Consider the following 26,676-nt stretch of genomic DNA (forward strand, 5'->3'; position numbering starts at 1 on the left):
TTTATTTTATTCTTCACATGTTTAAATTATAATGTTTTAGTTTTAATTGTCTACTGAATATTGTGTTGTTATCCTTGCGAGCAAAGCACCAAATTCCCTGTATGTATACAAACTTGGATAAAAAAATTATTCAATTCAATTCAATTCAAATAAAGCCTTTATGGGGAAATGCTGCATATAAGATAATGAAGACCAATACTGTGGAAGCAGAGTTTCATCCACTATTTGCTACCAGCATAAACATCAAGGTGACGTCCAACATGGATTATCAATCTTCTCTTTATTTGATCCCACCATGCTTATGTGTCCTATGAAAGAAATTGCTCACAGAGATCAAAGTCGTCTAAGTTTAGGGCAGTCTGTATTGGAAAATATCCACAAAGATATCCATAGTATCAAAGTTGTACAAAAATTACGATCAATAACATTCTGCATTTACATTTGAAATTGATTTGTAGAAACCTGGCAGACCAATGTTGCAATCTTTTAGTTTAATTTACTATAGTTTAGTTGATTGTCACCTGTACCGAGGTACAGGAGAAAGCTTTTGTTGCGTGCTAATGCATCAGCTGTAGACAGTACATTCCCACAGTCGAGCCATCCACAGTGTAGAGATACAGGATAAAATTAATAACATTTAGTGCAAGGTAAAGTCCAGTAAAGTGTGATTAAAGATCGTTTGCATGTCTCCAGTGAGGTAGATATTAGCTCAGTTTCCAGTCTAGTTTCCAGTCTAGTAGGTGGTTCAGTTGCCTCACATAACAGTTGCCTGATACAGCTGGGAAAGGCGTAGCCGCATTTAGTAATAAAAGCTACTAAAGTACCAATTGCCAAGTATTATGTCTCAAAGCAAATTATAATTTTATGGGGCACTTCTCTGCAAACTGATTCCATAAACTCACACTCTGGAGATGCCCATTCATAATTCATGGTCTAGAAAATGAGTGTTGATAAACACTTCATTAATGAGGGCATTACAATTCAGTGTGTTACTATCTCCCCCCCCTCAATGTTCACATAATAGTTCTTTGTGAGAAAATTCAAGTCTATCCTTATTCAGCAACAGTGTGGGGTGAAAAACTTTCTAAGGGGTGGTATTTGAATAAAAAGGAATATTCCTTTTATTGTGTGTAGAACTTCTTTATTTTGACTTGGTCTGTTAGTAACATCGTAGATTAAAACAGGATGTCCTTAGTAGGAAGTACTCATTTCATCTGCTGCAATTAAATCTGTGAATATGTTCCAAGTTGGTCCCTGTGTCTAATTTCTGGTTCCTCCAGGAAGCTGTACTATGCCCAGCTGAGGAAGGCTCCCTACCACAGTCGAATTTGCCTGGCACCACCTGGCTGCATTCTTAGTGGAGGACCCAATGGCGCCAATCAAGGCTACTTCTTCGTCCCCTACAAGAAAGGTAGGTTGACCATCACATAAAGGAGCACATGAAATGTGTAGGAAGGGACTGCAGATACTAGTTTAAATCGCAGACAGACACAACAAAGCTGGAGTAACTCAGTGGGTCAGACAGCATCCCTGGAGAAACGGAATTGTGACGTTTTGGGTCTGAAGAAGAGTCTCGACCTGAATCAACAGCTATTCCCCTTTCTCCAGAGGTAAAGGACCACGTTTGGCTTTACGGTCAGATGTATGAAGTATAGGATTGAAGGAAAATCCAAAGTGTTTGTATTTGGAGTATTGAAGCCAAACTTAAAAGAAAAAAATTCACTGTTAAGTAAAATTCAGAATAACTGCTGGAAATCTCAAATAGAAACAGAAAATGGTGGAAACACTCAGCATCTCAGGCAGCATGTGTGGATAGAGAGACAGGACCATGTCTCAGATTGTAGATACTTTGCCCGAACTGAGGACCAGAGACCGTACGTTTGTTTTAATTGCAGAGAGGGTGAGGTGGAATGGATAAGGCAAAGAGAACATCCTTTTTACAGGGAGGCCATGATTAGTTCGGGGATAAGAAAGCTGCAGATGAGATCATCCGATCAGTAATTTAGTGACATGAGTTAGACAGAGATAGGGAAACACAAGAAACTACAGATGCTGGAATCTTATGCAAAGCATTCGGGTTGGAGGGGAATAGTCTTTGTGTATTCCATTTGGTGCTCCTGATGTGACCTCCTGTACGTCAGCGATACCAAACGTAGACTAGGCGACTGTTTTAACGAACAGTTGCACTCAGTACACCAAAGCCTGCTGGAGCTCCTGGTTTCTAACCATTTCTATTACCCTTCCCATTCCCATTCCCATTCCCATATCGATATTTATGGCCTTGGCATCCTCCATTTCCAGGGCAAGGCCACACGCAAAGTGAAAGAACTGAATATCATATTCTGCTTGTGTTACTTACAACCCAATGGTATGAACATTGAATTCTCCAATATCAAGTAATATACCCCTTACCCACCCCTCCTTCCACTCCCTCACCCTCCCTCACCACAGTGCATTCCCATCTCCCACTACTCTGGTCATCCTGTGGCTTCACCACTCCCCACACACTGCTCTCCTGCCTACTTTATTTTATCGTTCCTTTCCCCTCCCCCTCACCCTTCCACCCATATCCCACCCTCCAGTTTTACATTTCACTCCTCCTCTTCTTTCCTTATCCTAAACCCTTTTGTCTCCTTTTCATCTCCACCTTTTTGGCACGATCTTCTCCCATCCGCCAATCAACCCCCCCCCCCCCCCCCATCACATATATCCACCTATCACTTGTCAAGTTCTGTCCTGCCCCCGCTACTTGTTTCCAGCTTTGTTCCGCCCCTCCCCCCCCCCCCCCCCCCCCTCCCCTCACACTGTGATAACATGGAGACCGTAGAGTGTGAATTCTTTAAAAAAAATCATCCTAGCCTAGAAGGACTCTCTGGAATTGTTTACCACTGGGTGTAAGAGGCCAGATCATTAGATATACTTAAGATAGAAATTGATAAATAGTTGAACAATTGAGGACTGAAAGGTTAATCAGAACTGGCATAGATCAGCCATGATGTTGAATGCTGGGGCAGTCTTGCATTTCCTGCACCTATTTTCTTGTGTTTAAAGTGCTTTAAACAATTAGATGATACATGTGTGTCATAATTTTGCTTCACGTTTAATGATGTGTTCTCCCTTAGCTTTCTCGGTGTCAAATGTTGAAGAGGCCCCAACGTTTGACTTCAACCCCTGCATGAACGACGGCTGTGGGAAGCCAGCGGTCCGCCCCCTGGTGGACACGGGAGCCATGGTCTTCGTTGTGTTTGGGATTCTGGGAGTGAACCGCACACGGAAACAAGACAACCATGTGATAGGAGATATGGTACATGCTGCTTTTCTGTCAGAATGGGTCTCGACCCGAAACGTCACCCATTCCTTCTCTCCAGTGATGCTGCCTGTCCCACTGAGTTACTCCAGCATTTTGTGTAATCTTCTGCTGTTCCGTCAGCCAAGTCTTGCCATCTTCCACTTCTTTTGTTTACCTCCGCGGTTTAATGTTGAAATTTCGTTTTCATTTGCTTCTCTCTCTTTCCCTCCTGAAAGGGCAGTGTCATCTACGATGAGAGCTTCGACCTGTTCCAAGAAATTGGGAATCTGTGTAAGATTTGCAAGGCCATTGGCGGCAACCATGAGTTGGTGAAGCCAGGAGGAGCTCAGTGTTTACCTTCTGGTAAGTGGAGAATGCAGTCAGAGCCAATGTCTACCCTGAATGCGACTCAGTCTGGACTGCACTTGGGTGCAGCGCACAACCTGTCTTTAAAACAATACAACAGTGCTGGAGATTATAAATTCATAAGTTCCAGGAGTGGAATTAGGCCATTTGGCCCATCAAGTCTACTCCGCCATTCAATCGTTGTTGATCTATCTCACTGCCATTCTCCTGCCTTCTCCCCATAACCCCTGACACACGTTCTAATCAAGAACCTATCAATCTTCACCTTAAAAATATCCATTGACTTGGTCTCCACCGCTTTCTGTGACAATGAATTCCCCAGATTCACCACCCACTGACTAAAGAAATTCCTCCTCATCTCCTTTCTTAAGGTACGTACTTTTATTCTGAGGCCTCTGGTCCTAGACTCTCCCACTAGTGGAAACATCCCCTCCACATCTTGACTTAATTGACAGATTCATTGGTCTGTGGCGATGGGACATGAGGAGCAGTGGGTATGTGAGAAAGGATCTGATGAAGAAACAAGGAACTGCAGATGCAGGTTAACGCATTAAAGGACAGAAGTTACTGGAGTAACTCAGCCAGTCAGGCAGCATTCTGAGAACTTTGTCAGGTGACGGTTCGGGTCGGGGACCTTCTTCAGATGGTTCTGATGAGGATTTCCTGGCAGCCATGGTCGGGGCCATCTCGATCTACTGACTTATAGTGTGGAAACAGTCCTTTCGGCCCAAAGTGCACACACCGTCCGGACATGTCCCATCTACACCAGTCCCACCTGCCTGCGTTTGGCCCATATCCCTATAAACCTGTCCTATCCATGCACCTGTCCAATTGTTTCTTAAACAATTAAGAAACGATAGTCTCTGCCTCAACAACAGATTCCTAATAAAACTTTATAATGTCCTCTTGTTTCTGCATGTATCCAATTTTGATATGTGTCATTTACAGCTATTTGCCCTATTTTGACCCCTACCTGTCATGCAAAGCGCAACAAATGCAGTTTTCTTTTGAAATTCATCCACAAAGAATACGAATCCTCTAAATTAGTTTGTACTTTCTGAGTGCCAGTGCAAGTTTTGATGCAGAGGGAAACAGGTCTTCTATCAATACAATACATTTTATTATCATTTGAGCCCCAGCAAGACTCAAACGAAATTTGTTTCACAGCCATACAAACAAAGACACTTCTACAGCATACAGTCACACAAACATCCATCACAGTGAAGCCACTGTTTTGACGTTTTTCACCCTGAATCTGCAATCCCGATGCAAAGCCCCAGGCAACGATGATGAGTCCCATGGCCATTTTAGGCTATCTCTGAAAGCCATTTTAAACCCCCCACGGGCGAAGGCCAAATTGCCGGGTGATGTACTGTCCCGTTCCGGGTTGTTCCAACCCCGTGACACGAATAGGAGCGAATTGTGTCCACCGGACCTGGGAATAAGGAGTAGTACAGATTAAGTCATGCTAGACCACTTTCTGAAGTGCCGCAGGTGCAGCTCCGCAGTTTTGACTGGAGCCCCCGGGTCGTCAGGTTGGAGGCTTCAAGAGGGAAGCCGAGACCCGACAGGGGAAAAGTCTTCTGCCCACAGGGAAGAGATTTAAACAGGATCCATGCTGACCAGTGTACACTATGCCGATTAACCTACAAGCCTGCATGTCTTTGGAGTGTGGGAGGAATCCAGAGCACCCGTAGAAAACTCACGCAGTCACAGGGAGAACGTACAAACTCCGTACAGACCGCACCCGTAGTCAGGATTGAAGCTGGGTCTCTGGCGCTGTAAGGCAACAACTCTACTGCTGTGCCATTGTGCTGCCCAAAGTTACTCCAGGATTTTGTGAATATCGCTAGAAACTGGGGCCAGCTCAGGGATACTCGGCCAATTCCTTTGCATAAGTGTGGCTATAGTGATGGAAGACGTGTGAAGATGATCCTGGAGTGGTTGTCAGTGTTACAGTGGTGATGTGTGTGGTCCAGCAGTTGACTCAGCAGTCAAAGCCTAAAGTGGCTGCCTGCCAAATCCATTAAAGTCAATGCCCCTTGGAGTTGAGGGAGCAGCTGATTGCATGTGAGTGACAATGATTGAGGCATTGAAGGTGCCAAAGAGTCGGGACATTTCTTCAGGCTGACATGGATGGGCTCCAATTCTATGAACGTCACTTGCACATACATGGCCAGCAGATGGCGCTGCATCTCCTCACCCTCCAGTCCCTCCCTCATGTCACACTTCCCTTTCCAATAAATGCAACATCATTTTTTTTCAATGTAACCTTTTTTTTGTTTGCATTGCCATTCAAATTGTGGGTCCATTTTGGAAACTGTGATTAACCATTTGCTTTTAAAGATAGTAATTGGTTCATTGTATGATAGAGCTTCAATGCTCATGACAAACAAATTTATTATGTCTGAAGACTGATTCCTGGGATGTCAGGACTGTCTTATGAAGAAAGACTGGATAGACTTGGTTTATACTCTCTAGAATTTAGAAGATTGAGAGGGGATCTTATAGAAACTTACAAAATTCTTAAGGGGTTGGACAGGCTAGATGCAGGAAGATTGTTCCCGATGTTAGGGGAGTCCAGGACAAGGGGTCACAGCTTAAGGGTAAAGGGGAAATCCTTTAAAACCGAGATGAGAAGAACTTTTTTCACGCAGAGAGTGGTGAATCTCTGAAACTCTCTGCCACAGAGGGTAGTTGAGGCCAGTTCATTGGCTATATTTAAGAGGGAGTTAGATGTGGCCCTTGTGGCTAAGGGGATCAGGGGGTATGGAGAGAAGGCAGGTACGGGATACTGAGTTGGATGATCAGCCATGATCATATTGAATGGCGGTGCAGGCTCGAAGGGCCGAATGGCCTACTCCTGCACCTAATTTCTATGTTTCTATGTTTCTAAGAAGGTGCCCAAACCGAAACGTCACCTATCCATGTTCTCCAGAGACGCTGTCTGACCCACTGAGTTTTTCCAGCACTCAAGGTCATAGAGTGATACAGCATGGAAACAGCCCCTTCAGCCCAACTTGCCCATATTGGCCAACATGCCCCAGCTACATTAGTCCCACCTGCTTGCATTTGGTCCATATCTTGTCCTATCCATGTAATTGTCCAACTGTTTCTTAAACATTTGGATGGTCGCAGCCTCAACTACCTCCTCTGGCAGCTTGTTCCATACACCCACCACCCTTTGTGTGAAAAATTTGCGCTCACATTCCTATTAAATCTTTTTAAATCTCTTCACCTTAAACCAATGTTGTAAGGTCCTCGATTCAGCTACTCTGGGCAAGAGACTGTGCATCAACCCAATCTATTCCTCTCATGATTTAATATACTCTAAAAGATCACCCATCATACTCCTTCGCTCCAAGGAATAGACTCAATGTTTCCCTATAGACCAGACCCTCTAGTCCTGGTAACTTTGTGCTTTTTTTTTGCAAATCTGCAGTTCCTTGTGACCAAATTTATTATGTCCTTTAGAACCTGAATAAAATGTACAAACCATAGGTTTGGCACGTAGCTGTATTGATTGGTAACTGCTGTAGTTTCACATTCCTGTCAGCATTAAAGTTGATTGATCCTTTAGGCATTTCAACAAGGTCACTTAGCCAACTTCACTGAATCTGTTTCACTGGAAGTATTTATTCAGAATGTGGAGAATGAACTTTTCTTTAAAGGAAATCTTCACGTATCCCAATTGCATAAAAGCTCAAAGTAGATTTTCAAAGCATTGACAGCCACTTTGAATAAATGCCTCAGGATAAAGCAGCAGTTTGAATCAGTATTTACGTTAATGATGGGTCAAATGAGCTATGAGCAGAGGTCACCAATTCACCAACATCCTTGTAATTGCTTCATCCATTTACCTTCTCCAGAAGCAATGTATTTTCTTTAATTGCTCCAATTCAATCTCTGCAAAACTTTGATTAAAACAGGCTTTCACAGTGCAGTTATGTTTAACAAGAATATCGTCTCTATGTTATGTATATGTCTTTTCTTAATCTGAAAAGGAAGACAAATTTCAATTGCATCTTTTACATTCTTGGGTCGTGCAAAAGTGTTTCGCAGGCAGCTAAGTAGATTTGAAGTCAGGCATTTAAAAGAATGATACACAGCTTCACATTTGTGTGCAGTAGGAGATTATAAATGGGCACGATAATGACGCAATCGTCTGCTTTTAGTGAAGTTGGTTGCAGGATATATGTTTATCATGACACTGTGAGTATATCATTGCCCATCTTTGAAACAATGCATTGGGATATTTCTATACAGTGCAGCCTGGTCATACAGGGCGGCACCGTGGCACAGCGGTAGAGTTACTGCCTTGCAGCGCCGTAGACCCGTGTTCGATCCCGACTGCGGTTGATGTCTGTATGCAGTTTGTACATTCTGCCGTGAACGCATGTGTTTTCTCCGAGATCTTCGGTTTCCTCCCACATTCCAAAGACGTACAGGTTTGTAGGTTAACTGGCTTGGTATAAATGTAAATTGTCCCTAGTGTGTGTAGAATGGTGTTAATGTGCGGGGATCGCTGGTCGGTGCGGACTCGGTGGGCTGAAGGGCCTGTTTCCACGCTGTGTCTCTAAACTAAACTAAAATGGCAGTCTGTGAAAACCTGAAGTGCTTACTTGACAGATTTTCACCCTCGCCTAGAATCAAAGAATGACCCCACCCCTCCCAAATTGTCCCAGGATTGAAGCTTAATCTCCTGGTTACTGCTGCAAGCAAGTTGGGAAAATCCATTAAGAAAAAATAAATGTTTCTCCACCTTCTTTCAATTTTTTATTTGTTATGAAAATATTAGAGATGAATGAAGGCTGATTAGATGAATTTTGACACTTAATCAAAGAGGCGATGATGAGTATGTTATCTTTAGTCTTGGTTGTGTTTGCTCTCATTTTTGCTAAAGTAGGTGAGAGAAGCATCCTAGAAGAGACCTGGATTGTGGAAATGGTAAGGTAGAGAAAAACTCCTGAGATGTCGTCCCTCAAATGAGCCTGGGAGATAATCCCTTTATTAAATGCTCTCCAAGGAGGATATAAGTAATGTGATATAGAGAAATAAAGCACAGAAACACGAAGTCTGTGCTGACACCACATTAATTCCATTTTGTATTCCCATCAAATTCCCCCAGACTCACTGGGGTAATTCACAGTGGCCAGTTAACCCACCAAGCTATATGTGTTATGGAATGTGGGAGGAAACCGGAGCACCCGAAGGAAACCCACACAGTCCCAGGGCGAACATACAAATTCCACATAGACAACATCCGAGGTCAGAATTGAACCTGGGTCTCTAGCCCTGTGAGGCAGCAACTGTACCACTGTACCACTCTTGATGTACGCATCTTGCTAGATGAACCAGAATATGTTCTCCATACGTTTACAACCTGCACCCTTGAAACTAATTTTAGCTGCAGCAGGTCCCAGATTTGGCACAAGATTCCTGGAACAATCCTCGAGTCAACATCTGTACCGTACTGAGGATTGCAGTCACCGGCTGAGGCACCGGACAGATAGCATATGATACAATAGAACTTTATTTATCCCAGGAGGGAAATTGATCTGCCAACAGTCATAAAAAACACAAAATACATGAAACATGAAATTAGTGACGAGTGGAAAGGATTGGGGATGTGCAAAGATTGGGGAGAGGGGGGGAGGGGAGTCAATCTTAGCCTACCCCACAACAGAAGGGAATGGAATTGTAAAGTTTGATAGCTACGAAACTCAAAGCAAAACACCAGGCCCCTTCTGCTGAATGGAGATCTGAATGTGTAATTTGTTTTTGTTGACTGACGTCAGCTGGTGATTTATAAACACTGTTGCTGGTAAGTAACATCAAGCTCTTCTTGTGCCCTAGGTTACAGCGTTTCTACATTCCTGCAGATGTTGCACCCGGAATGCAAGAGCATACCAGAACCCAACCTGCTTCCTGGGCAGCTCTCCCACGGCGCTGTAGGAGTGAGAGATGGCAGGGTTCAGTGGATCTCGATGGCCTTTGAATCTGTAAGCATTGCAAAGAAAAAAAATGTAGATCATTTTTACAGCTGCCCGATTGCATTGTTGAAACGCCTGAGGGAGTTACCCTTGAGTTGAGCTCTTTGCTGTGTGTTCATGTGGGAAATAAACTTATTTTGTTCCAACAAGCGCCATGCATCCACCGGACAGAGAACCATGTTTTTGAGTGGTAATTATATTATCGACCCTTGAATTCCTTGGTGGTCTTCATCTCTGACACGCCCAGTTAGACCCCCATCCCATCTAACTGTAATATCTCTGGAGTTGCTGAAAACTTCTATCCTTTGCACCCATTAGACTTTACTTTAGAGATACAGCGTGGAAACAGGCCCTTCAGCCCACTGAGTCTGCGCCAACCAGCACTCACCCCATACACTAACACTGTCCTACACACTAGGGACAATTTACAATTTACAGAAGCCATTTAACCTAGCAACCAGTACATCTTAAGGGGTGTGGGAGGAAACCAGAGCACCCGGAGAAAACGCATGCAGTCACAGGGAGAACAAACAAACTCCGTACAGACAGCACCCTTAATCAGGATCGAACCTGGGTCTACTGGTGCTGTAAGTAAGCAGTCTACCGCTTCCACAATGCCACTGTGGCAACAATCCTCTCCTATTAATTTTTGTACAACTAAAATCTGAGTCAAATTGACTTGAAAATCAAAAAATCTCGGCGAGCGGTCCTGGACATCGGGCCGCCCGTAGCGGCAACTGCGGAGGGCTTGGGGAGGCCCTGACCACAAGGAACAGTGGAAGAAGAGACTGACTTTGGTGCCTTCCCACACAGTGGGAAACTTTGATTCTGCTGTGTGGGGATGTTTTATGTTAAATTCTATATAGTGTGTTCTTTATACCCTTTCTGGCTTAATCCCTCCCTTCACCACCTCCAGTTTAAATTCCAGTTGGAATATTTTGGAGGACCCAAGAACCAAGAACCAAGAACCTTGAAGCATCAAACTAAAGGAAATCGAAAACAAAATCAAGGAATGCAGGAAGCATTCAGCAGGCCTAATAGAATCAGTGAGGAGGGGAGAAATATGCTCAGGTCAAAGATCCTTCATCAGAAATGGAAACATGAGAAAACATCCCAGAAAACATCCCAAAATGCCCCACCCTTCCCAGAATGGGGGGGAGATAGCTGGTGGGTGGAGAGATGGAGGACATTTCTGTAATAGGATGCAGACTAAAATTGTCGGGGTAACAATTCTGGTACATCATGATAGTTGCATTGGAGTCATAACAGCATGTATCATAGAAAATAAGCGCAGGAGTGGGCTATTCGGCCCTTCGAGCCAGCACTGCCATTCAATATGATCATGGCTGATCATCCACAATCAGTACTCCTCTCTCTTGCTTTCTCCCCATATCCCTTGGTTCTGTTGGGCCTACGAGCTATATCTAACTCTCTCTTGAATACATACATTGAATGAATAGGCTCCTCTACACTAATTCCACCTATCTGCATTTCGCCCATATCTCTCTAAACCTTTCCAATCCATGAATCTGTACATATGTATTCGAAATGTTGCTGTGGTACCTGCCTCAGCTATCTCCTCTGGCATCTCGTTCCATATACCCACCACCCTCTGTGCGGAAAAGGTAGTCACTCAGGTTGCTATTAATTCTTTGCCCTCTCACTAAACCTATGTCCCTTGGTTCTTGATTCCCCTACTCTGGGTAAAAGTAAAAGAGGCAGCTTTTTTTCCTGTTTGTCGATTTCCAAATTAACTTATAAGTGGCTCTCTCATTCCCAATCGAAATTACTTTATAATCAATTCGACCCACATAATACAAGTAACATTCTCATATTCATCCACCACGTTTTATCCATTTTACAATATGGAAACACGGCTTATCGCAAAATTACGTGTACTTTAAAAAGAGTGTGAAAAAAGGAAAAGAAACAAATTGAAACAAAAATGTACAGACACATATCTAGAGAGGGAAAAAGACAGAATGGTCACTTAAAAATATTAAATTAATATGTTAATATTAAGATTCCAATCTCTATATTTCTCAGCCTGAGAGACCGTGTGGTCCTATCATATTCTCACAATTCTTCCATGAATCCTTGTGCCAATATACCAAGTTAATTTCAGCTCATTTCTGTTTAAGCCTCGAAATTAATTTAGTGCTTAGTGCTGGATATTTCACACCTGAAACTTTCCAAGCATTGTCTGGCTGTGAAAATCTGAGCAATCTAATCTTATGAATATTTGAATCCATTATCATGATTTTTAAAGACACGCTTTAATCTGTCTCCTGTTCCTGCCAACCAATTTTTCTTTGATTGGTTTCCAGATTTAAATTTATATGCTTCCTGGGTTTTTATAATCTGTGAACATTTTGAATTGTAAAACATTTTGGGTTGTGGGGACTCTGTGGAGTATAAGTACATATTCTTTAAATTGCCCCACGATCATAAAACAGTCCCATGTAGAATCCCACGTGAATCTTAAAACAATCCCATGAAACTAAACAATAAACTAAACTGAACGAATGACTCGGCCTCCACAGCATCCCAGGATAGACAATTCCAGAGATGCTCCATAACCATATAACAATTTGCAGCACGGAAACAGGCCATCTCGACCCTTCTAGTCCGTGCCGAACACGTATTCTCCCCTAGTCCCATATACCTGCGCTCAGACCATAACCCTCCATTCCTTTCCCATCCATATAACTATCCAATTTATTTTTAAATGATAAAAACGAACCTGCCTCCACCACCTTCACTGGAAGCGCATTCCACACATCCACCACTCTCTGAGTAAAGAAGTTCCCCCTCATGTTACCCCTAAACTTCAGTCCCTTAATTCTAAAGTCATGTCCCCTTGTTTGAATCTTCCCTACTCTCAGTGGGAAAAGCGTATCCACATCAACTCTGTCTATCCCTCTCATCATTTTAAAAACCTTCTTCTGCAAATGTTTCCTGCGACCATTTGAATACCATTTATGGGTGGCCACGGTGGCGCAGCGGTAGAGTTGCTGCCTTACGCCCCTGTCCCACTTAGGAAACCTGAACGGAAACCTCTGGAGACTTTGCGCCCCACCCAAGGTTTCCGTGCGGTTCCCGGAGGTTTTTGTCAGTCGCCCTACCTGCTTCCACTACCTGCAACCTCCGGCAACCACCTGCAACCTCCGGGAACTGCACGGAAACCATGGGTGGGGCGCAAAGTCTCCAGATGTTTCCGTTCAGGTTTCCTAAGTGGGACAGGGGCATTACAGTGCTTGCAGCGCCAGAGACCCAGATTCGATCCTGACTACGGGTGCTGTCAGTATGGAGTTTGTACATTCTCCCCGTGACCTGCGTGGGTTTTCTCCGAGATCTTCAGTTTCCTCCCACACTCCAAAGACGTACAGGTATGTAGGTTAATTGGCTTGGTTTTTGTGTAAATTGTCCCTAGTGTGTGTAGGATAGTGTTAACGTGCGGCGATCACTGGTCGGTGCGGACTCGGTGGGCTAAGGGCCTGCTTCCACACTGTATCTCTAAACTAAATTAAAAATACATACTTCTATGTCTGAGTTTTTAAATGTTCTACCTTACTATCTGCTTCCCCAGCTTATTATCAGTATTAATCTTATTGTACACATTAAGTAGCCTGAGGGTGTTTGCAGCATTTAAATTGCAATATAAGTGCAGGTTGTTAATGTGACCCACAAAACTGGAGCTGTGCATCGGTGGAAAGCTCATTGATCCGACAGAATATGTGCTGCACAGTGTTTTGATTCTGTTTGCTGTCACCATATTCATCTCCTTGATTCTCCACAGACAACTTACAAAGGAAAGTCCTCGTTTCAAACCTATGCAGACTACTTGAAATGGGAGAACTACCTCCAGGACCAGCTCCTACAGTTTTCCGAGCAATCATCACTACGCCATGGATTTCAGACGTGTGAGCACTGGAAGCAGATTTTCATGGAAATAATAGGCAAGTCTCAAGGAATTCTGTGCTGATGCATGATCGAACCCGGGTCTCTGGCATTGAAAGGCAACAATTCTACAGCTGTGCCTCCCCTGTCCATATATCTTTTAAATGGTGTTATTGTACCTGCCTCATCGAAGTCCTCTGGCAACTCATTCCATATACCCACCACCCTCTGTTGTGTGAAAATAATTTTTCCTGTTCATCCCAGACTTCTTTCGTAATAACCTAAGAGCTTAGAAATTCATGGTCACCACTTCTGAAAAATACTCCCATTGACATTCCTTCCACTTTCCCTACAATATTCCCAACTATTAAACTTTGCGCATCCCTTTTCTAGTAAAACTATGTACTGCCTCATGAAGCTTTCCTGGATACACTTTAAAAATGCAGCGCAGAAACAGGCCCTTTGGCCCACCGAGTCCGTGCCGACCAGCGACCACTCCGTACACCAGCACTATCGTATACACTAAGGAAAATCTCCAACTTTACCAAAGCCAATTACTAAACCACTTAACACTAGCTCATTCAGTTATTCAGTATATGTCTATATTTGTGCCCTATTTGAGATTGCAGTACAATCTTGCACCATCCTGCTGCTTTTTCATTCATCATTTTCTTTATTGCTGCATATGGCATTAATATATACGATACGATACAATATGATACGATACAATAGAGCGTTATTTATCCCAGGAGGGAAATTGGTAAATTGATCTGCCAACAGTCATAAAACACAACAAAGTACATGAAACATGAAATTAAAGTGATATGGAAAGTCCAGGATTGGGGATATGCAAAGATTGGGGGGGAGGGGGGGGGGGGGGGGGGGGGGGGGGGGAGGGGGGGGGGAGGGGGGGGGCAAATGACAAATGAGGAGGAGTTCTACAGTTTGATAGCCACATGGAAAAAGGATCTTCTGTGGCATTCTGTCCTGCATCTTGGCGGACCCAGTCTGTTGCTGAAGGTGATCCTCAGGTTGACCAGTGTGTCATGGAGAGGGTGAGCTGTATTGTCCAAGATGCTCTGCAGGTTAAGGAGAATCCTCCCGCCCAAGACCACCTCCAGTGTATCCACCTCCAGCCCCATATGTGGATGTGTATTTGTATATACACTATATGTATACTATATGAGTTTCAAATGAACAAGGAATTTCATTGCACCTTGGTGCAATTGACAATAAACAAATCTGAATGTGAGTCTAACTATGAGTTTCCCAACAGATATTTACAAAAGCTCAAAATTGAGAAGTAAGTTAAAGGTAGTAATTGAATTGTGGCATGTCGATGGTGTGGGTTGGGAATTTATATTAATACTGATTCAATATTCCATAATACTTTGCAATGGCTCAGAAAACTTTATGATGTCTCTTCTCCCTCTGCAGGTGTTCAGAGTGCACTGTACAGTTTGATGCTTTCTCTGATAATCTGTGTTGCAGCAGTTGCTATTTTCACCACGCACATCCTACTACTTTTACCAGTGCTCATGACCATTCTAGGTAAGAATAACAATATGTTTTTTGTGCTGTCCATTGATTGCAAAGTTGTTTGAAATTAGTAGATGAATTATCAGATTTATCTCTGGTTTAATTGGAGAGATGCTGCTGTATCTATGCATATATGTGCGTGTGTGTGTGTGTGGATGTATGTATATATATATGTGTGTGTGTGTGTGTGCATAGATATAGCAGGATATTTCTAATTAAACTAGCGATCAATATATATATATATATATGTGGGTGCGTGTGTGAGTGTGTACGTGTGTGTATGTGTGTGTGTGTATATATATATGTGTGTGTGTGTACGTGCGTGTGTGTGTGTGTGTGTGTGTACGTATACAAACACTGAACTTTTTCTTCATTTACTATATTGTTTACAGATTATTATATTTACATATTCAGTTGTGCTGCTGCAAGTAAGAATTTCATTGTTCTATCTGGGACACATGACAATAACACACTCTTGAATCTTGACTACTGCTCAGTGTCTGTAAGACAGCGGCTAAATATCATTACGCCGTGGAAAATGTTGATGTAGGATTGACTGTAATTAGCTGTGTCAATCTGTGCATTGAGACAGTCCAACATCTTTCCGCTTTCTTCAATATTTACAAATCAATGTTAGTTATCTTTTTAGATGGACTGGTCTATTATAGTTCACTTAGTTTTTGTCATTATTTAATGATGTGAATAGTACTAAATAACACATAATATATTCAAGAAGTAAACGTAACTTTTATCAAAATGTAAAAATTATTCAATTTATCAACTTGCATTGGAGTCCATTGGCTCTAAATTTTTAGGCCAGCCTTCCATCAGGGCTTTGTTCTAGACCTTATTTACTGTAAGTCCATGTAGACAACATCAACAGCACTGCCCACTTTAATATGCTCACACAGACAGCACCTGAGATCAGGATTGAACCTGGGTCCCTGATACTGTGAAGCAGCAGCTCCCATGATCCTGTGAAGTACACCCACATGCTCATATGTTCAAATACTCCTTTAAAACATTCAATGTATTTTCAGACAGGATCGCCCATCAAAAATAGCCATGCAGAATGACACCGATCAATGCCTTTGCAAGTAGATATTAATACTGATGCCTGGAATTTTTTCCAGCAAATTTCCAAAATGTATGGAATTGGTGAGAGTGGAATAGTTTGCAAATGCAGATTTTGAAATAGATGCTGGAAGTCATCGGATATAAATGAAGATTTCCTAAATTCGGACATTTAGATGTATGCGAAAAATACTCAAAAGAATTTCCTTCCACACATAAATAAACAATGCCATCATTCTGGGAGATTATTGCGGTCTCCTAATGAAGACCTACCCAGCTGTTGTTTGTGATTCAGTTTGTGACAGCAGAACACGAGCCAGTGAAATTGGAAGTGATGGATTTCCTCAGGTATAATTAATATTAATTGTCCACTAACAAACCATTTCTACTCTAGCAGTATTGCTAATGCTTGAAAGCGCGCTGACTATCTGCCTAGATCATCTGCACAGAACCTTGGCAGAAAGAGTGCGCGTTGCAAAGTGAAGAGGCAGGAATACCCCTACTGGAAGGGGAGATATGCCGAGAGTGGATGGCTGGCGCACAGAAGGATAAATACAGTGCCTGCCACTCGTTGATTAACATATCCGAACTTCCCGTCTCAGATTCTGAGTAAATGCCCAGATATAAACAAATTCAGAGAATCACATCAATGTCTCCAGAACCTCATATTTCGCTTGGGCAGCCTACAGCTATTGATTTCTCCAACTTCAAGGAACCCTTGCTTCCCTTCTCTGTCCGTTCCCCCACCGTCCTAGTTCTCCATACCATATAACAATAACAGCTTTCACTATCCTGCTGATTAATATTACTGTTTGTATGCCTTGTTGTCACCTTCCCCTCAGCCAACAATGAACCATTCGCCCTTTCCTTGATCACCATCTGCTTTGATCTGTCATTTTCACACCTTACCCTTTCATATCTCTAGTTTCTCTCTCCCCTGACTCTCAGTCCGAAGAAGGGACTCGACCCGAAACGTCACCCATTCCATCTATCCAGAGATGCTGCCTATCCCGCTGAATTACTCTAGCATTTTGTGTCTATCTTCGGTGTAAAACAGCATCTGCAGTTCCTTCCTACCCATTAGTTTTGCCGCATCTATAGTTATCAGCTATTTCTTGATATCCCATGGAGTTAATTTCATCTCTAATATAGAAGGTTATGAGTTCTGTGGATTCTAGAGATTTGAGCATGTAATCTATGCTGATATTTCAATGCAATTGTATTTTTAGAGGTACTGTTTCAGAGGCAAGTGATTACCTATCACTTCTGGAAGTTGAACAGAACAGGCTGGTGTTCATCAATCAATCACAGAGTGATAGAGAGTGATACAGTGTGGAAACTGGCCCTTTGGCCCAATTTGCCAACACCGACCAACATGTCCCAGCTACACTTACTTAGTCCCACCTGCCTGTCCATATCCCTCCAAACTTGTCCTATCCATGTACCTGTATAACTGTTTCTTAAACATTGGGATAGTCCCAGCCTCAACTACCTCTTCTGGCAGCTTGCTTCACACACCCACCACCCTTTGTGTGAAAAAGTAATCAATATCATTTAAAAAAGATAGGTTTGCCTGGTTATTGATCATGTCCATTTGTAAGACATTGATAAGCACAAATTGGATCCTTGTTTACCAAAAATGCACCAGTGACTATAACTGCAGAAGTGATGATTCACGGGTTGCAAAGGCACTATATAAATGTCAGTAACATATTTCTTCAGTCTGTGTCTATGTATATTTTGCTGCCCGATTCCATTGTTTTCCAGTTGTCCTTGGAGATGAGCAGGATTGCGTATTGTGTACAATGACGTTCACGCCCGTTATGTTTCACCAGGTGTGATATGCTTGATGGTTGCTCTCATGTACTGGTTAGGCTGGGAAATGGGAGCGGTGGAAGCCATCTCGTTGTCCATCCTGATGGGCTCTTCTGTGGATTACTGTGTCCACCTCGTTGAGGGTTACCTGCTGGCTGGGGAAACCCTTTTGACAGCCGAGACCGATGTAAGTGGAAGCAACAAAATATGGAAGTGTCTTTTGATAATCGGCCTATCTTCTTAGCATCAAACTGTGTAACCTGTAACCTGGTGGAGATGTCATGTGTTCATGTTCAATAGTGCCCGGAACAGAATTGGGCCATTCGGCCCATCAAGACTACTGCCATTCAATTATTGCTGATTTATCTCTCCCTCCTAACTCCATTCTCCTGCTTTCTCCCCAATACCTCTGATACCCGCACTATTCAAGAATCTCTGCCTTGAAAATATCCATTCACTTGGCCTCCACAGCCTTTAGTGGCAATGAATTCTACAGATTCACCACCTCTGACTAAAGAAATTCCTCCTCATCCCCTCCCTGAAGGAACGTCCTTTAATTCTGAGCCTGTGACCTCTGGGCCTGGACTCTCCCATTAGTGGAAACAGCCTCTCCACATCCACTATCCAGATCTTTCACTACTCGTTCTATTTATATGTGGTCAGAGATTGAGTGAAATGAAAATAGTATTAATGCTAAATAAAAAAGGTAAGCTGGAGAATTGCAGAGTTACGACATGAATAAATAAAAAAGAAAGCTGTAATTTTTATTCTGGCTATTTTTTTAATATTAATCTCATTTGTGATGAAAGAACACAGGAAGGAGCATAATCAGAGGCAATAGAAATGTTATTTTACAAGTTAACAGATGGTCGTGAACTAGAGGTTATCATTCAAAGTAAAGCAGAGAAGCAGCAAAGTAAAGCAATAATTATCTTCCCAAAACCACATTCAAATGGCTAATCAAGGTCAGACAGAGGTTCCACCCCTTACAATAGCATCCACATAACAGTGGAAGTTGTGGATCAAGCAGATTAAATTTGGGGCTAAGAACTAGTTAATGGAGGAAATTAAGTTAGGATTTCAAAAGGTTTTAGTAGGTATGTTACAAAACCTACCTGAATCGCCATTGGGAATCTGCCCACAGCCAGGTCCGCGATTTTGGCGCTGTTTGGAGGGGGCGGGTTTAAAACGCGATTTTTACTAGGCTGTACTAATCGCAGATGTTCAGCCTAGTAAATCATTAACGAAAAATCGCTGCAAGACCCGGTCGCAAAAGGTATTATTAGTTTTATAGGCCTCGATAATATAGTTATAATAGTTTAAAATTACTGTCTCATTCCGCAACCTCTCGCAGCCCCAGGGTTTTATAAAGCAAACAATTAAAGGTATGTACCTTATTTTTACATTAAATGGGGCATATATATAACCCTATATATCAAGTTATCTATAGCGAGTAGTTCATTTTGGGCTTTTTATATCCCGCAGTATTTTTCTCGGCATTTGAGGGCACTAATCCAGCGCGATGTCAACGTTCTAAACCAGCGCGTTCACATGAACCCACTAGAAAGCCGATTTAAATGGGCATTTATTTACAGCAATTGAACACTAAATTCCTTCCATTTGGCCTATAAATTAATGTAAATTAGATATAAAAATCATGTTATATTGTGAATTATTTGTGAATAATCTTTGGACACTTAGGCTATTTAAAAATGTTAATCTTTCCTTAAGAAATGGGCTTTTGACTATCCAAGATCACAGCTTTTTTGTAATGTCCATTGAAAATCAATAGGGAACAAGATGCTAATTTCCGAGTATGAAAATGGCCATAACTTTTTTAATACTTGAGATATGAAAGTGAATTTGGTGTCAAATTAAACTTATTGTTATGCTTTATCTGATGGGATAAATTGCAGACTTGATTTTTAAAATCTCAAAATTTTGTAACATTGCTAGTTTTAGCCAATAGAATGAAATAAAAGAGTCATTGAGTCATACAGCATGGAAACAACCCCTTCAGCCCAACTTGCGCATGCCAACCGAGATGCCCCATCTACACTAGTCCCACCTGCCTGTGTTTGGCTCATATCCCTCTAAACCTTTCCTATCCATGTGCCTGTCCAAGTGTCCTTTAAATGTTGTTCTAGAACCTGCCTCCTCTGCCAGCATGTTCCATATACCCACCACCCTTTGTGTGAAAATATTGCCCCTCAGGTTCCAAATAAATCTTTCCCCTCCACCTTAGACTTAAAATGTCCTCTGTTTCTTTATTTCCCTACTGTGGGTAAACAAATCTGTGCATCTATTCCCCTGATGTTACTTGTCTATTGGCGTACACAAGGTATTTTATATATTGTGCAAGCACTGTTGAGCTAAGAGAGATTCATGCAGGGATGTGTAGGAAGGAACTGCAGATGCTGGTTTAAACTGAAGATAGACACAAAAAGCTGGAGAAACTTAGCAGGACAGGCAGTATCTCTGGAGAGAAGGAATGGGTGACGTTTCGGGTCGAGACCCTTCCTCAGACTCATGCAGCGATGTGTTCAAACTAAGTGAGCAATACAGCTTCAGGTGAAGAGTTACTTCTGTGCAAATTGTTGTGAAACAAAGTAAATGAGAATATATATGTATTGGCGAAATATAGAGAACATTTGGCTGCACTGATCAATGGCAATCCTGAACATCCGAGAGACATTTAAGGCTAGTCGCATACTTGGTTGAATGATCACATAATGTCATGGTAACCAGCTGTGCAGAGCAGCAGAAAACCCTGTGAGGGGCTGAGTATTTTTCAATGTGTTTTTTATCAATCAATGGTAAAATTATTTAGGCGCTGCAGCAAAAATGCTGGTTAGAATGTTTATTAACTCACACCGCTTTTATTTATAACCTGCAACGAACTTTTGCGCTCAGTCCGCCAAGACCTACTGGATCTCCAAGTTGCCAATCATTTCAATCAATCAATCAGATTTATTCATCACATACACAATAAAGTGCAGTGAAATGAACTTGACAGGAGCGGTACAATAATAAAGAACACACAATACACAATAACAATTTAACACATACATCCACCACAGCATTCTTCACAGTGGTGGAAGGCACAGAGTATAGTCAGTCCTCCTCCATTCCCCCCCATGGGCCATAACTACTCTTCCCATTCCCACACTGACAGCTGATATTGGTTTAATCTGAAGATGGACAAAAAATGCTCAGTCGCTCAGCGCATCAGGGAGCATCTCTGGACAAAAGGAATGGGTGATGTTTTGGGTCAAAACCCTTCGTTTATCACTGCCAGCTGTTTGCCCTCCACAGCTTCCAACCTTATCGTTCCCCAGTCCTGCATGGCCCACTTTTATCATCTCCCCAGTCTGATGAAGCGTTCCGACCCAAAATGTCACCTATTCCTTTTCTCCAGAGATGCTCCCTGACGCGCCAAGCACTCTTGATTAGTACCGGTGTCAGGGGTTATGGGGAGAAGGCAGGATAATGGGGTTTGGAGGGAGAGAGAGATCAGCCACGATTGAATGGTGGCGTAGACTTGCTGGGCCAAATGGCTTAATTCTGCTCCTATCACTTATGAACTTATGAATAGTTTGTGTTATTTTTACGTGTAGTTGTTAACCTGGTAGAAAGAACTCATAATGGAAGTCCTGAACCCAACTCCCTCTGTTGATTTGTTATGTCTGATCTGGACACTTCTGTTGGAATCTGGAGACTATGCAATGGCCACTGTGGAAACGGAAGAGATTCAGCTCATGTTTCTTGCAACAAAGCCAGTGTGCTTTGAGTTTGTGCTCTGCCTGGCAAGTTAAAACACTACTTTTATAGAGGCATGACTTGGATTCAGAAAGCAATGCTTGCGAGGACTTAAACGATAAAGGGGGAAGATTAGAGGTTTTAGTAAAGATAATGGAATGAAATGTGTTTTGTTTAGCAGAAAGGAAGATGAAACACATGTCCGGAGCCAGAGCAAACACACAAAGAGGGAGAACCATACTTAGATGGCTTGAGTAGCAGGAGAGGGCTTACATTTACCTGTGAGAACAGGAGATGGGTCTGTGGACAAGATGAGCGGAATACCACCGAATGGGGAGATTAGAGGAAAATGGGACATCATAATTAGGGCTGGGGTCAGAGGGAAAGATAGCAGATGAAAAAACATGAGATAGTGTCACCCAGAACAACAGAGCAATTAGGGGAAATGGTAGGCGGCGCGGCTCTGGCCAGCAGCGGCCTCTGCAGCCTGTCCGCGTTTTTGTTATTTTTTGTCTGTGTTTCTGTGTAGTTTTTGTTATTTTATGTTGGGGTGTGTGTGTGGGGGGATGGGGGTGGGGTGGGAGGGGGGGGGGAACTTTTGAATCTCTCCCTGCACTGGAGACCCGACCTTTTCTCGTCGGGTCTCAGGTGTCGTTGAGGCCGCAACGAGGAGCGGCCTCCAACGGGAAGAAGCCGGGGAATCTGGTGCCGACTTACCGTTGCCGTCTCGGAGCTGGCCGAGACCGGAGCGGGTGGAGCGGTGGAGGAGCGCTGCCGCTGCTGCTGCTGCTGCTGCTGCTGCTGCTGCTGCCGATGCCGCTGCTGCTGCTGAGTCGGAGGCTGCTACTGCGGGTCTGCGGACGGCTCGGACGACCCCGCGCGGCTCCCTGGAGGGAGACTGCTTTTCGGGGCTCCTGCAACGGCGAATTCTCCCGCCCGTGTTGCGGGGTCGAAGAGCTCCTGGAGCGGGGCCTAACACCATTGCCCCGCGCGGCTGGAACGGCCGCGGGACTTTGCGAGCACACACCGGGGGCTCCAACACCAAGACCCGGTGTGCGACCTCGCACCACCCGGCGTGGCTTCAATGGCCGCGGGACAATCGCCATCGCCAGCCGGGGGCTTTGACTTTGACTCTGACATCGGGGGGGGGGAGAGTGCAGTGGAGAGATAAGTTTTTTTGGCCTTCCATCACAGTTATGTGATGGATGTTTATGTTAAATGTAATTATGTTGTGTCTGGGGTCTATTTGTGTGTAATGTATGGCTGCAGAAACGGCATTTCGTTTGGACCTCCAGGGGTCCAAATGACAATTAAATTGACTCTTGACTCTTGACTCTTGAATAGGCAGATGGAAAACATTCTTTTTGTCCTCTCCACCCTTCCCACTTCCTACAACTGGAAATATATTTAATTTCTAACTTTTCCTTAATTCATAACATCATAAATGACAGGAGTAGAATTAGGCCATTCAGCCCAACAAGTCAACTCCGCCGTTCAACCATGGCTGATCTATCTCTCCCTCCTAGCCCCATTCTCCTGCCTTTTCCCCCATAACCTCTGACACCCATACTAATCAAGAATCTATCTATCTCTGCCTTAAATATATCCACTGACTTCTTCTTAAAAGAACGTTCTTTAATACTGAGACTATGACCTCTAGTCCATAGACTTTCCCTCTAGTGGAAACATCCTCTCCACATCCATTCATTATTCTGATCTTATGATCTTATAATCTTTTCGTAATTCTGATGAAAAATAAATGACATGAAATATTAATTCAATTTCTCTGTCCACAGATGCTGCCTGAACTGTTGAGTGTTAGTTTTACCTTAGTTTAGAGATACAGTGTGGAAACAGGCCCTTCGGCCCACCGAGTCTGTGCTGACCAGCGATCCCCGCACACTTACACTATCCTTCACACACTAGGGACAATTTACAATTTAATCAAAGCCAATTAACCTACAAACCTGTACGTCTTTGGAGTGTGGGAGGAAACCGGATCTCCCGTGGAAAACCCCACACAGGTCACGGCCAGAACGTACAGGCAAGCACCCCTAGTCAGGATCGAACCTGGTTCTCTGGCGCTGTGAGGCAGCAAATCTACCGCTGCGCCACCGTGCGTTCCCGGTTATTTCAGGGTTTTTTTCCGATTTCCAGCATCGCCATTGCTCATGTATTTCAAGTCGTGGCTGAACCTATTTTTGCTGACGCTCTGCCTTGTTTAATTCACAGGATAAATGTAACACGGGGAAATGGAGGACTCTGGCCGCTGTGAGACACGTGGGTGTCGCCATCGTCTCCAGTGCCATCACCACAGTCATTGCGACAATCCCCCTTTTCTTTTGCATCATAATTCCATTTGCCAAGTTTGGGAAGATTGTCGCCCTGAATACCGCCATCTCCATTCTGTACACATTAACTGTTAACACGGCCCTGCTCAGCATTCTGGCTCCAAATGACTTCTATCGCTCGAGAAAGTCTTTCCTCAAGGCGATCCTAGGAGTAGTTGGCATTGGCAGCGGAGGGTTCTGTATCTGTCTCCTACTGATTAAATTGGGGTTCAAAATCCCATTCCCCAATGTATCAGCACTGTAATTTATTTATACAGATAATATAAGAGACTTCAAAAAAAATAGTGCTAAATAAAAGGGAAATTCATCACAAAGCAAAAAATAAATAAAGAGGGCCATTGCCATTTTCTTTTGTAAACCTTTTCCTTCCTTCATGGTTGATCATTGTTGACTCGCTGAGTCCACTAACAACGAGGTACCTGCAAGGGATGGAATGAGTGCAGTTTTCCTGCTGATTAGATGGACTCTGAACACGTTCCGATTTTTTCACCATTTGTAAGGGGAAAGTTTAATCAGTGGAATGAATGATCTTTCTCAATAGATTTTAGTTACCTTTTATGCCTATTGTATTTCTTACATTTAACCATAAAGAAATCGCCTCTGAAAACTGAAAACTATCAAATTAGCACTGGGAAAAGCCTCTTTATTTGCCTTCACCTGTTTTTTCTTCCCTCTGCAATGCTCCAACTTCCGGCTGAGTCAAGGTGAATTGGTTTCTTCCAAACTGTTGTCAATATCCATGGTTGGGCATTGGGAATACAAACCGGGACAGTGAATCCACCTGTGTAGGAAGGAACTGCAGATGGTGCCTTACACCGAAGATAGACGCAAAATGCTGGGGTAACTCAGCGGGACGGGTGTCATACCTTCTATCCAGAGATGCTGCCTGTCCTGCTGAGTTACTCCAGCGTTTTGTGTGTATTCACATCACTTCTATTCCTCTCTCTCCCTGAGAAGGAACCCACCTGAGAAGGGTTGAGATGGAGCACGGCAAATGAACAGGTTCTTTGACCCACCATGTCACAGGATAAGTTTTAGTTAAGATTATTTTTATTTTTGTTGTTATGTTTTTAACTGTGTAGCTTGAGACGTCCTCAGGTTCTTGCCACTGCCTCTCTTCTCCTCTGGTTCCATGGGTGCACTCTATCACCCAAGTGCTGTTCTTCACCCATGGGTGCTACATTGGTCTTGACACACATTGCCAACCAAGATCGTCTGAATGCTGGCTTTGGCCTATCTCTGGTCCAGTGAGCCAAGTAGTTTGCATTTTCCATGGCCATCCACAATAATAATAGATGTCCAGACCTACATACAGCAGGATAGCACCAGAAACGTTTTATAGGTGACAGCAGGCAAACCAATGGTATCAATTCCTATTCATCCTTTTCAAGGGATGTTCAATAAGTTATAACAAGAAATGAAACTTGCATCTGTCACGGTCCTCTGGATATTTCAAAGCACCTCACGCTCTTTTAATAATGGCAGCTGCTATAAAGTAAACAGACGTACAAGGTGGTCCCAGCAAATGGGCAACAAATGGGCTTTGTTAGATTCAGATTCAGATTGATCAGAGCAACAGTACAGAGACAACGAAATGCATTTGTTAAAGTCTTGATCAGAGCAACAGTGAAACCCCCCAAACAGTGGAACATAATTTTTGCAATTTCAAAATGAATGAGGCCTTGGTTTTGGGTCTTGTTTGGGGGGTAGCATCTCCGACAATGCATTTGCCTCCGTACGACACAGCGCTTTGAGCCAAGCCAATGTCCTCGCTTTTCAGTAAAGTGGTTTCTCAAATATGTTGTGTGGACCTACAAAAAATGTCAGATGGATCAGAATCATAGAGTTCTACATAGAAACAGGTCTTTGGGTCCTCTGCATCTATGTTAACCATCATGCCTATCTATACTAATCCAATTCTATATCCCGCTACGTCCTGCTCATTCAAGTGCCTGTTGAGATGCCCCATACATGTGGATACTGTTCCTGCTTCCATTAACTCCTCTGGCAGCTAATTTCCAGATACCAACTACTCTTTGTGTGACAATGTTACCCCTCAGATCCTCTTTAATCCTCCTCCCTCTCATCTTGATTCTGCTTCATTGCATGCTCATCCTTCGAAGGAAAATTTCACTTTCAAACCAAAGTTATTCCACGTGAAGAAAGGCAAAACCTTGGAGGAAGACAGAGCTGTAGGAACCGAGAGATGACTGAAATGTTGCTGTTACCCGAGTCAGGATGACCTTCACCCATGATGATTGCCAGTATGACCAAACCTAGGTGCTTAAACTAGTTGGAACTAGAATGTAACAAAGGTGAAAATGTTGTATAATTAATATATTTCTTTACTACACCATGGTCCACTCAGTAGAGAAGACCAACACATTTTATGTCAAGGACAGTGGACATCCGTACACTTTGCATGTATGAGGCAGAAATGCAGAGGCCAAGTAGTCTGCTAGACAGTAACCCTGGCGATGACACCTGAGTGGTGATTGGTTGGCTCTTTCACTCCTCACATCTATTTTATTCTAAATAGAATCATGGAATTCAATAGCACAGTAACAGGCCCTTTGGCCCAGTTTGTCCA

The 26,676-nt window shown here is 43.2% G+C and overlaps 1 protein-coding gene across 1 annotated transcript in view; it reads left to right on the plus strand.

The window, feature by feature from the left end:
* The window catches only part of disp3 (dispatched RND transporter family member 3), a 284,882-nt gene extending 259,248 nt beyond the window's left edge, over positions 1-25,634 (plus strand). The window contains exons 14-21 of the mRNA XM_055659011.1: positions 1,281-1,411; positions 3,123-3,304; positions 3,526-3,652; positions 9,512-9,657; positions 13,448-13,607; positions 14,986-15,099; positions 17,997-18,163; positions 23,968-25,634. Coding sequence (XP_055514986.1) covers positions 1,281-1,411; positions 3,123-3,304; positions 3,526-3,652; positions 9,512-9,657; positions 13,448-13,607; positions 14,986-15,099; positions 17,997-18,163; positions 23,968-24,330 — 1,390 coding nt within the window. The 3' untranslated portion in view covers positions 24,331-25,634. The remainder of the gene's footprint in view (positions 1-1,280; positions 1,412-3,122; positions 3,305-3,525; positions 3,653-9,511; positions 9,658-13,447; positions 13,608-14,985; positions 15,100-17,996; positions 18,164-23,967) is intronic.
* The last annotated feature ends 1,042 nt before the right edge of the window (positions 25,635-26,676 follow it).

Source organism: Leucoraja erinacea, chromosome 30 (assembly GCF_028641065.1).
Source record: "Leucoraja erinacea ecotype New England chromosome 30, Leri_hhj_1, whole genome shotgun sequence".
Taxonomy (NCBI): Eukaryota; Metazoa; Chordata; class Chondrichthyes; order Rajiformes; family Rajidae; genus Leucoraja; species Leucoraja erinaceus.